Below are 12,101 nucleotides of genomic sequence, written 5' to 3'. Positions count from 1 at the left end.
TGGAGTCCAAAATTCACAATGCATAGTGATTTTCTTTTATTCCCCTGCGATTTGGACAAAAAAACACTTAAAAGCACTTGCTTAATCCTTTGGAACGCAAGCAGTGGCCTTGTGGAATTACATTCAGATCATAATAATGTTATAACCTTTGTTCTTCGGGCGTAGGATTTCCTTCCTGATCGATCACAATTAACACCAGCATGGCATATGATAAATAGACAACTGCTAATAGGCCATACATTTTCAAAAAATATATAAATAGAAAAACTGAAGAAAAAAAAAGGGGGGGGGAGATAGAAGAGAAACAAAACAAAAAAAAGAAATTTTTAAAAATTGATTTAAAAAAGATCATAAATATTTACACTTGTTGTACGAAAGAGATCCAGTGTTGTGAACAGTAAACAGCCAGAAACATCACCCATGTTCAAAATAATAATCATGCAATAAAAAAATAAAACAATTAAAAAAACACTCGCACAACAAGAGGTCTAAAGAAAGACATGAAATAACAAGTTCAAGTGTGTGTCTTCAAGGGTACCATTGATGAGCAGTGCATTATAGTGTGTGTGTGGGGGGGGGGAGTATATATATATATATATATATATATATATATATATATATATATATATATATATATATATATATATATATATATATATATATATATATATATTTATATATATATATATATATTTATATATATATATATATATATATATATATATATTTATTAGGGGTGTGCCCCAAAAAAAAATTCTCATAAGAATCGCAATTCTCATTTAGCACAATTTAAAATCTATTTTAAATGCCCCAAAATCTATTTTATTTAAATTATTTTATACTGTCTTCCCTTTGTCGCACACCCAATAATCGGAATCGTGAGACATTCAAAGATTCCCACCCCTAATAAAAAAATATATATATATATATATATATATATATATATATGTCTAAATAAATAAAATAATCGAATCAACCTGAGAGTGTTTCCTTTTAGCAGCTGCTGTTCAGTTGCCAGGTAGCATTCGCGAGGCACGACTGCCATCCCAACCTGAGAGGGTGAAGGCTTGAGGGGCCTACACATGTGCTCCGAAGGGCCTGCTGGCTTGGAGCGCCCGTCTGCTTCGAAGCGGCACGAACCAAAGCGCCTTCCAGTGGGTGCCGCACACCTCAGCCAAGGCCCACCGCCACGATCTCCTCAGGCCGCGACTGCGGAAGCCAAAAAAAAACAAACACACAAGTGAGAGGAGGAGGAGGAGGAGAGAAAATGGCAGATCAGAAGAAAACCCCGCCGCCTTACACTTCACTCTGGAACATTGTCATCTTCTCGATGCTGGTGGTATCCTGTCATGCGAGTGTCGGGTATTAGGACAGTACCAGGACAAGTTCTGCACCGCGCTCAAGTGCTCACCGAGAGGATGCCGACCAGCTGCGAATAAAACAAGGCCGACATGCCGCCGAACATGACCACGGCCATGAGCGCCGAAGCCCGCAACAGGGCCAGCTCGTGCCGCGTCGTGAACTTCTCCTGGCCGACAAAACGCACGCAGTCAATCGGTGGGTAAAAGTGTCATCGTGTGACGTGGCAAAACCCGCTACCTGGTCCAGCTGCGTGAGGGGCTGGAAGTAATAGTACTGGCAGAAGTCCAGCACCAGCGTGTACCCGCTAAGGACTTGCGTGTAGAAGCAAAGCTGGAGGAAGAGCCAGTGGTTGTCTTCCCCTACGCAGTTATTGATCCTGGAAAGACAACACACTGCAGTTGGGAAAGTCAGCCATATTTAGAATTGCTTACATTTGTGGTTCAAACTGAAAATAGATCAAAAACGTAGCAGTTTAATATTGGCCAGCCCTGCCTGCAAAGCATCGGGCTGCTAGTTACCAAGGACAGTGGTGGTCCATCCTGCGCACGCAGTGACCACATCGACTGCAGTGATGGGTCCTTTTGGGCCTCATGAGGTCGCACTTGTTGCACAGTTCCCAGTTCTCTCGCTCTGAAATACAAAAGCAGCAAAAAGAGGGGGGTCACACTGGAATACTCGCGTCCTGTGTGTTTACATACCAGAGTGAGGTATATGGGGGTTCGTAGGAATATGACCGGGATCGGCCGTGGACGCCCGGAACAGGGCCGCGAAGCAGAGCGCTGACGCGGCGTAATAGCCTGAAGACAACACAGTTCAGTGGCTATCATTTATTCGTTCCAATTGGGATTTAAAAAAAAAATAAATAATAATAATCAATGATTGTGAAGTCCTTACAAATGACTGCTGCCCAGGGAATGTGGCCTTCCCTGTAGTGTGGCAGCAGAACCAGCTTGGGCACGAAGAAGGAGTTGTAAAGCCAGATCCCGAACACGGCGCCGATGCACAGCCAGCCCATGGGGTCCACCACGAAGTGCAGTCGGAGTTTCATGGCTGCTGCACCTCCAGGGAGACGGGGATGAGGCCTATGAAAAGGACATAACATACATGAAATGAAGATATTCAAGACTGGTATAAATGGAAAATGTGGGGTTTATCAATGTAATGAACGCTCAGCTTTTTTTTTTTTTTTTTAAGCTTCCTTGTACTTGTAAAAATTAAAATATTTGTTATGACTGACGTCATTAATTATGTTTTGAAATGGTCTGGCAACATACACAATTTGGTACATGACACCAGTTTCATTTCATTCAGATCTATTCAAGACCAGCATAGAAAGAAAATATATATTTTTTTGGCTAACGCTATCAAGAACCCTCAGCAAACACAATTGTTTTTTCTTATTAGTTTGGTAAAAGGACACCAGTAGTATGACTAGCTAGCATTATTACCCTGCAACCGCATGGGCTTGGCGTAAAAATATACATTTTTTGTGTCCGTTCAGTAATATAGTACAAACGTTATTTTTAGAATAATACTAAAACGTACTTTTTCGGTGATGTCCTGTCAGGCGCAGGCACTGATGGTTCGTGGGCGCAGGTGGTCTCGTCTATACTTCCGTATTCAAACCTCCGTGGGCGGGACAGGAATAGTCGGTACAAAATAAAAGCACACTTCCGGTTGCTTCCCCCCGAAAAAAATAAAAGCACTCGTGTCATCGGAGAAATTGTTGGGAAAAAAACATTAACAAATGCACAAATTAACAAATTAGAAGTATTTCTGGGGCGTACTATCATTATATCATTGTTTTATTACTATCATTGTTAAGTTTTCATCATTTCGTTTTTGCACAAAAAAAACATACATTTCAGGAGCTGAAGTTCCCCCCGACCTCCCCAAACCCACCACTACAGTTACAATTTGCTCAAAAACACATTTAAAAATCAACGTAAATTACAGCAATGTTAAAACAAAAAAAAGTAATGCGAGATAAAATCAAAAAACCCTGAAAGAGATAATATAACAGCAACAGCCAGAATAATCATTAGAATACGATACCCAGCACCTTAATACAATGATCAAGTTTGAAAGAAAAACTGACTTTAAAAACTCAAAAGGAAATAAAATAAACAACAGTGTGTTAGAATGAAGTGACCAAGCATCATCCCCTTTCCACCCCCCAGTGTGTGTGTGTGTTATCTGTTGCTCCAACAAGCTTGGAGGCAAGCATGGAGAAAATAAACTGTAGTTGGGACTTTTTCACATGAAATGTGTTGTGGCTGTTAAAAAAAGGGGGAAGAATAAAAAAAATAAAAAATAAAAAGTACAAGCAGGAGTCATCACCGCCACCTTTTGAGAAATCCTCAATTTGGAGGTTTGGTGTTGAACATAAATGTGTCAAAAAGGTGCACGACACCGAAACAAGGCAGCAATGATATCAATTGACGTGACCCCAGCGAAACAAAAACGAACAGAAAAAACACGCACATTTTACAAATCCCAAATTATTAGAACACGAAAATATATTATCAAATCAAAAGCATGAGAGTAATTCACCATTCGTTTTCGGTCATCGTTCCGACACTCATGTACACGCTGGTTGTGTGTTTTGCTCTTTGGGACCAGTCAAATGAGGAGGTAAAGTGTGTGTGTAAGGGGTGGGGTCAATTGTGTGTAGGGGGGAGGGAGGTGGGTTAGACAGTCACCCCTCTTTTCCAGTGCACAACTGTGTTGAAAAAAAAAAAAAAAAAGCCATAAAAGGAGAATACACATTTTGTTTTGGGTATTAACATCAAGTCTAACTGGCCTGGTCTGACCCGAACATAAATCAGAGGCGGGGGAGGAAGTTTGAGCAGGGTGTGAAGAAGGCAAAAGCATTTGTGCATGTGTGCGTGTGGTGTGTGTGCACATGAGAGTCCTGGCTCAGTTAGGAGTCCGCTCATCCGTTTCGCAGGAGAATCTGAACACTTGAGAGGGGAAAACTCCCAGAAAAATAAGGCTCCGCATTCCATCACGACGTTTCGGCTGATCCTTCAAAAAGAATGTCCTGCCCTGAACCGTACTAAAAAAAAATTTGGGGAGAAAAGGGACTGTGTTGAGAATAAATAGCAAGGAAGTGATAAGAGCGCTCAGGAGCAGATGCGACATGCAGTGGAGTGGTAAGGGGGAAAAAAAGAAGAAGAAGCAGCAACTGCCTTGAAATCGCAATTGCGAGAAAGTAAGGTGAGAACGGCTAGCCCTGCTTCACACCACTGGTGTTATTTTAAAATGGACCCCCACCCCTTGTTGGCTCACCCCACTCAAAACCTCTTCCTCCATCCACCCTTTAACCTCCGCCCTCCCCTCGCCGCTCACAGCTTGAGCTCGTTGGCGATCTTCGACGCAATGTTCTTGAAGGCGATGGAGGTGCCCGAGATGCGCTTGAAGCGCACGCCGTTGAGGGAGAGCCGCGGCAGCTTGCACACCTCCATCTCCCACTGGACGAAGTCGTCGCGCGCCGGGTTGCCCGACACGCACAGCAGCATGTAGCGCTCGCGCAGCTCGTACTCGCAGCTGTTGGAGTCGAGCACTTTGCGGATCTCGCGCATCATCTCCGTGGGCTCCATGGACGACGTGGTCTTCATGGACCAGGTGAAGCGCAGCGAGCGCGGCTTGGCCGAGTCCTTCTGGCCGGCGATGGCGGGAGGCGTGCCCGTGCCGCCTGGTGGGGGGCGAGACGACACCAAAAGCCCGTTTAAATTGCAAAGTCCACTTGGTCCGAGGAGGTATGTCTTTATGTTTTACGCATTAGAGTAAGGCTAAGTCGAACCATGTTTGCGCCGCCATACATGTTTCTACACGGACCTTGCAGTAAATACGAAGTTATTGAGCTCACATAGAGGCAGCTCCACTCGATGATGTGTGAACTAAAAAACTACCTTCAATGGGAATCGCTAGCGCGCTAATGCTAATCGTGATTGCTAACCACTTAGCATAAGCTTAATTGTGTTGGTGTTTTAACTCATTCACTGCCAAAAATTCACTTGAACTATTTTTATTAGTTTAACATTTTTTTCCACTTTTAACAAGAGTATGAAAACCTAGACATTTTTTAAATAGCAGCGTTGATATGATGCATGTGTGAACTAAATGGTAGTTACTGTTTGTTTATCTTTAAAAAAAAATGGTCATCGCTAGCGCAATTGCTAACATTTAGCTTAGGCTAATTTTGTTGGTGTTTAATGATGCATATGTACAGAAGATAATTATTGAGCAGTTATATACACTCAATTCAACTCATGGTCAACTTTAGTCGATTAACCAAAACAAACAATTTTTTTATTTTAGGGAAATAAATGTTTGTGGAGAGGCAATTATTTGATGGAATAATACATTTAAAAAAAAATCTTCAAATCCCCATTATTTCAGCTTCTCAACAGTAAATATTTCTGTTGTCCTCCATGATAGAAGACTTATTATCTTTGTGTTCAATCAAAATGAAACATTTGTTCTCACTTTAGACAACAAAGACGAACAATTTTGCCAATTTCCCGACATACAGACCAAACCAGTAACTGAATCATAATCCGTTTCATCTGATATCGTTTACATTAATAGATTAATTAGACAATTAGATTTTCCAAAATTGCATTAAAACAGATGACATTGTCAAAGTTTTTAAATTTATTGCGATGCAGCCACACATACCAGTGTTCCCAGATCCTGGCGAGGAGTTGTTCTCGTCATTGTTGGACGATGAAGACAGAACGCCGCCGGACGTCTTCTCGGACTTGTCCACGTTGCTGCTCAGCATGGACCTGACGGGGGGGAGAGGAGGGAAAGAGGGGCAGAATTATTTGAAAAGCGCAGCAAGAATTAAGACTAAGACGGAAACGATGAGGACAATGAATGAAGACAACAAAAAACAATTAAGTACCCCTGTGTGTGTTTGTGTGCGCCTCTCACATGACATGGTCCTGTAGCACACAAACTCACATTTGGGTACAGGGCGGCTATGATTTCCCTCACTCGCACTCACCCACACAACCATGCAGGATCACCTCCACACCATCACTCGCACCACTAATCTCCCATCCTGATTGGTCGAGCCGTTACCACCATCACCACCCGATTAAACCCCAGCTCAAAGATCATCTACAGCATTTAGCCACGGTCTACTGATTGGCAGGGTAGGCGGGGGGTTGTCGGTTCTGTAGCTCACCTGCTCCCCTCTTCCCGACCCTCTCCCTCATACGGACTCCTCGGGAAAAATCAACACAAGTTTAGTCTTTTTGGGCCCCTGAGAGTAAATCGCGAACAGTCCCGCCGAACCCAAGCACATATCAAAATCCACTCCAGCTTTAAGGAAGGCTTCCAAGAGTTGAGGACTACACGGCCCACAATGCTTTGCCAGCACACTCGGGTGATGGGTGACATGAAATGAGCGAGTGATGGGCTTGGATAGAATATTAACAGGTCAGGATTTAAATGAGCATGTTAGGATAACAATATAAATAGAACACACAGGAAGACAAGAAAACATGAAGACAGTTGCTGTTGCTCGTCGAGGGAACTTTTAAGAAAATGGAGACGGGCAAATCTTGTGCTCAATTGAACGTGCTCATTGCAACATGGAGGGATAGAGTCCGGCTTTGCGGTATGGCATCAAGAGGGAACAAATTATTCATTAGATACAGTGATGCCCTTGATTGATGCCAGCTGAAATGTTTTGCTTTGACTTGCAAGCTAAAAGCCAACTTATAAACATCAAACTAGGAGAATTACACGCCCATCCATTACCCTCCGTGTCGCAGGTGTGCTGAAGCCAAGGTGGAGGAAAACTAACAAAATAAATCAAATTGAAAAAGAAAAAAAACATTAACAAAAGAAAAACAAATGAGTGCTTAAATGTTGTATGCTTATAAAATTAAAACTTATTTTTTTTAAATGTCCGGCCGTGCAGAAGATGGAAGGTCAAACTGTAGATTACTTTATCACACAACTTTTTTTTTCTTGCACTTGGCAAACAGTCCATAAATACTAACAAACATGTTCTGGAAACATATTAAAACAAACTAAATTTATAAGCATCAAAGCCAAACAAAATTAAAATGAGCTCAAATGATAACGAATACTACAAATGTATTCTAACCATGACTGGAGAGAAGTGAACCAGAATCACACGCCACAGTTTGGCCTCCAATCTGCTATTTTAACACTAACATATTTAGACATTAAATACAACAGTGCTGTACTGTATACATTCTAGAGTACTATTATCCGTATTAAAAACAGATTACAATATATTTTTGGGGGGCGGGGGAGGCTGGATTAATGGAATTTTCATTCCTTTCAATGAAGAAATATGATTCGAGTGTGGGATTGAATGAAATGTTTGTCTAAATGCACCTCAACTCATCATGGTGAACTCATTACATGTTCTGACCAACAGGTGGCACAATGGTCCAGCGACACAACTTGCATAAAAATACAAGCCCAAAATATTTCCCAAAGCAGCCAAGTCGGGTGACTTTCCCCCCCCCCTGGAAAAGTAAAATATTTTCAGACCATGACTTGCATCATGCAAATATACATCGAGTGTGTGTGTTCACAGCATTAAGGTCCAGCCAGAGAAGGTCAAAGCCATCCAGTTCTGTTGCTGCGAGAGGCAGTGAGAAGAAAAAGAGTGACAGAGTGCAGCCTCCGGGGAAACAAAAGCCCCATCCCTCCAGGATCCGCTCCTCCTTCCCACCTCCTCCATCCAGCACCCCCCCCCCCCCAACTCAGTTAATAACAGTAGTCATTAATGTGGGCCTCGATCCAAAGGGAAGAACAAGTTGCATCTGCTGCCAAGACAGAACTGCAGCAAGTCGTTTGGGCTTGTTCTCACCTGGAGAATCTCACACACACTACCCGGCAATTAATTGTTTGTGGGCCGGTGTGTGTGTGTGTGTGTGGGGGGGGATTGGGGGGGGGGCGAAGAGAAAAGAGGGCTGAGGTGTTATTGTGTCTCGTGATGGTGGTGATGATGACAGCGAGCAGGCGTGTGAGTGAGTTAGGTGCGTGGGCGGGTGAGGAGGGACATTAGTGGTGTGAATAAACCAAAAAATAATTCGAAAAATGAAATAAAATAAAAAAGGGCCAAACACGGCTAAACTCAAAACCAGAAGGCTCATAAAAAAAGGGGGGGCCAACCACAGGAAATCAATAAATAGGAGAAAAGATAAGGCTCAAGGCACAGGGGAGGAAGTTCAACAGAGCTGCACAAAACACCAAAAGGGGAGGAAATACTGATATGTAAAATAAATATGAAGAGGAGAATATACGATATATCAAGGCTTTAAAGTTTACGTTGGGGATGTTTGCCTACCTTCTTGGAAACCTGAATGAGAGATTTCTACAAAAACAAAAGAGGGATAAGAAAGAAAGAGAAAGAAACGTATGTATAAACGTGTGTTTTTACGACACGCTGCCTTCTCAATAGCAAAACTTGCACTCAGAGCATCGGGAAGACATGTTGAAGAACCAAATCATGGCCAAGGGATCGCTTTTATCAATATTGTATGTTCAGACGTTATCGGACGCACAACAGGACATTTATGCTTTGACTTTAATTGGCTCGGAGTGCCACGCACCGGTCGAGGTGATCCTGAAAACAAACGCCATGTGATCAAGAAACACACATTTTCCACAGTCAACAAAACGACAAGCTGGGCACACACATGCAAAACAAACGACCACGTGTCTGTCAGTCTGCCATCGTGTAATTTAAATTTAGCAAAATCTTTGATGTTCAAAACTGGTCAATTCAACCATTTTTCCCAAAATCAATACAACTGGTCAGCAAGGTTATTATAATTAAAGGATACTTAACTAAACTACAATTTAAGTCATTTTAGTTAAAAACAAAACAAAAAAAACCCATAAAAAAACTAATAAAACAACATCTGTTAACATTTTCATAAACAAAACAAAATGAAAATGCTTTAAAAAAAAGAAAAGAAAGAAAACTATCTGGAGCTACATCTTGCGTTTGTAAAACTAAAACTAAAACTAAATATACATCCAGCAAAAAAAAAAAAAAAGAGTCCTTTATTTAAATTTTTGACTATTAATATCAAACAGATTCTTTCGGGGTTAATTTAATATTTATGTGTTTGGATACTGTTTTACAGCCATACAGAAAAAGGTCAAGCGGTCGTTTGAGAATAATCATTTACTTCATTTTATTACGCAAAATTTTGTGAACTATTATCTTGCATTTGACAAAAAATTTATATTTAAAACTAATGCAAAAACTTTTTTTTTTAAATAAAGTATTTTCGGGGGTAAAGATTGAACAAACCTACGCTAAAAACTAATTAAAACTGTATTTAAAAGTCAAAATCAAAAACGAAAAAATAACTAACTGCAATGAAAAATCCAAAACTATTTTAAACTCTGCTTGTTAGTTCCCATGTGGTCTGTTAATTCTACAAATTATTACCCATTCTAAAGTGTTGAAAATAGCTTGACTCAACTGAATCAACTGAGAATTCCATCACTTTTCCCTCAACTTTACTCCAATTAAATTCATCTGGAAAGGTTTTATTCACTTTTTTAGTGAGTAATATATGTTAATTATTAAAATGCACAGGATGTGATCATGTCAACTGCACACGCCACCTCGACTTCCTTCCACTGTGACAAGTTGCCATGTGTGTCAAGGTGTCCACGCCTGCAGTATTTATAGTTGCGGGGAAAGTGATCTCCGGTGTAACCATGGATACCGTCGCCACGGCGTTACCGTAGCTCTGAGTGGGAGGCCTCAAGACTGCCTGTGTGGCTGCACATCCGCCCCCGCACACAGGCGGGGACGTTGGATCGTTCCTTTGCCACAGCGCTTTCGTCGCTCAAGGACTTCCTTTGATTTAAGCCTGCACTTCCTGTTCCATACTCTCCTCCTTCTTGGATAACAACATGGCTGCCAGGCTCACTGTTGCTCTTTTTCTTGACTGGCTTGCTCCATTCTTTAATTTAGTTCACCAATATATGATGCATAAATTTTGCTCCCCCACCCCTAAAACTAATTAAAATGTGTTTAATCATATTTTCTACTAAAGGGTGGACATAAGATCAACGACGCGGTTGCGCCTTGCCTTTCTGTACTTTCTGTCTTTCTCATCCATCACTGATTTGCTAGCTAACATCCAATCGGAATGCTCAAATGTTGTGCTAAAATTTTGCATACTATCAATCTAACTAATTATCTGCACCACATAATCATGTTAATCAAAATCTGCTCATACATGTGGGGGTGTGGCCATTTTACATATACGTGAAAAAATATATATAAGTCACAATTGCTTCCTTTATAAGCACCGATGTGGAGCCTCGGAATTAACCGGCTCCGACTTGAAGTGTGCCGACGTGTGCAAGAAGTCAAGAGTCAAACTGTGCCAGACTCGGACGCAAACCCGCAATAACTCCTTGGTCACTGCTGCGTGGAGCAAAATTAGAGAGAAGACCCAGCTGCTCGGATCGCTCTCCCTTCCAGCACATCAGCGAGAGCGCAGTGACGGGCAAGAGGGAAGAGGAGAGATGACATCGACGTACAGTAGGTGGTGCCTCGGTGGAAATGAGCACATTAAATGACATGTAACATAAACCTAGTTATTTTCTGCTCAGTCTGAAACCTCAAAGGGCCCAAAAAAGGCTCAAGCTGGACTTGCACTTCAAGGAAGCGGCTGCTATCGCGACGGCTTTCCACTCGCAACGGTTTATTTCTGTCATGCTCATCCACACGAGGAGAATTTGGATCTCCTGTCATCTTCTGCCACGTTTCCTACATCCGTACTTTTTACCATTCCGACCTCCCGTTTTTCATTCTAGCAAGCGTCTCTTTAGCGCCACTCACCTGCGTACAAACTTTGACGTGAACTTGCTGAAAATCCCCGTGGCACCGTGCGTCCTCCGGGCCTGGCTGTTGCCGTGCGACAGCGACGGGGACGCGGGCCCGCCGGGGTAGGCCGAGCCTTGCTGGTCACGGGCCCCCCGTTGCTGGCCCGCATGGAACGTGCTGCGGATGCCCACCCCCCGGGAGAAGTTTGTGCGGTCCGTCACCGCGGCGCTGCTAATGTTGTGGGCTGACGGGGAGGCGCCGGGCGCCCGCTGAGCTGGGGCGCTGCAGGAGAAAGTGGCGAGAGGAGTGGGTGAATCATGTGAAAAAATGTATTTTCACTATTTACAAATTGCAGCTACGGTGAAAAACTTTGTAATGTGCATGTAAGTGAAGAAAAACAGCACAGCATAATATTGCACTTCCTTAAAACATACAAAACAGTACTGACAATAAAACACGATTGAGCTTGAATGCTGCTTTTCCTGTTGCGCCCACCTTGGCCACCTGGGGGCAGTATATGACAGACAGATGGATATACTGTCAATTTAGACATCTTAACTCTTATCACCTCGGCACTGATAATAGTTGTTCTTCGCAGAGGATAAAAACTAACGTTAATACTGTTATTGTTGTTGCACAGTTTGAGTTCTACATAGATGCTATTTAGCGCTAGCATTAAGCTAGTGCACTGAAAGGCAAAGTTATGGTTGTTTTTAATAAACATGGTGTAATTCTCTTTGTTTTATAGGAGTGGTAATAAGCAGCTTGAAGACTCTTTTGAGGAATCCTCCACTATTTGTTGAAGTGTTGATTATTGTGAAGTGAGTTGTTATTGAGTCACTGCCACCATTGTGAATCATGGTCGAGTACAATGGTATAAAAA

At 42.2% G+C, this 12,101-nt stretch overlaps 2 protein-coding genes across 13 annotated transcripts in view; both read right to left on the bottom strand.

The window, feature by feature from the left end:
* Positions 1–696: 696 nt before the first annotated feature.
* zdhhc21 (zDHHC palmitoyltransferase 21) lies at positions 697–3,016 on the bottom strand. The gene is made up of 8 exons (XM_086059941.1): positions 2,908–3,016; positions 2,257–2,444; positions 2,061–2,159; positions 1,881–1,992; positions 1,600–1,738; positions 1,412–1,528; positions 1,301–1,344; positions 697–1,209 (listed from the first exon to the last, which is right to left on the bottom strand). Exons 2-8 carry the CDS (start codon positions 2,408–2,410, stop codon positions 1,077–1,079), a joined length of 798 nt encoding a protein of 265 aa, XP_085916067.1. The 5' UTR covers positions 2,411–2,444; positions 2,908–3,016; the 3' UTR covers positions 697–1,076.
* A 133-nt stretch (positions 3,017–3,149) lies between these two features.
* Positions 3,150–12,101, bottom strand: part of LOC147159548 (serine/threonine-protein kinase MARK2-like) — a 32,061-nt gene continuing 23,109 nt past the window's right edge. For 7 of the 12 annotated variants that reach the window (XM_086059927.1, XM_086059937.1, XM_086059934.1 and 4 more), the window contains 5 exons: positions 11,234–11,500; positions 8,708–8,734; positions 6,560–6,598; positions 6,046–6,155; positions 3,150–5,059 (listed from right to left, as the gene is read on the bottom strand). In XM_086059927.1, the coding sequence (XP_085916053.1) occupies positions 4,710–5,059; positions 6,046–6,155; positions 6,560–6,598; positions 8,708–8,734; positions 11,234–11,500 (793 nt within the window). In that variant the 3' untranslated portion in view covers positions 3,150–4,709. The remainder of the gene's footprint in view (positions 5,060–6,045; positions 6,156–6,559; positions 6,599–8,707; positions 8,735–11,233; positions 11,501–12,101) is intronic. The other 5 variants (XM_086059929.1, XM_086059933.1, XM_086059930.1 and 2 more) reach the window with 5 other exon arrangements.

Source organism: Leptonotus elevatus, chromosome 17 (genome assembly GCF_054856555.1).
Source record: "Leptonotus elevatus isolate MCC_2025b chromosome 17, RoL_Lele_1.0, whole genome shotgun sequence".
Classification (NCBI taxonomy): Eukaryota; Metazoa; Chordata; class Actinopteri; order Syngnathiformes; family Syngnathidae; genus Leptonotus; species Leptonotus elevatus.
The sequence above is the reverse complement of the archived record's forward strand: the minus strand, read 5'-3'. Positions and strand labels throughout refer to the sequence as shown.

Coding starts and splice junctions, on each gene's coding strand:
- zdhhc21 (XM_086059941.1), bottom strand. CDS start 2,410: ATGAAACTCCGACTGCACTTCGTGGTGGACCCCATGGGCTGGCTGTGC. Junction 2,160..2,256: donor TCCCTGGGCAGCAGTCATTT/GTAAGGACTTCA, acceptor TGTTGTCTTCAG/GCTATTACGCCGCGTCAGCG. Junction 1,529..1,599: donor CCCTCACGCAGCTGGACCAG/GTAGCGGGTTTT, acceptor TTTGTCGGCCAG/GAGAAGTTCACGACGCGGCA.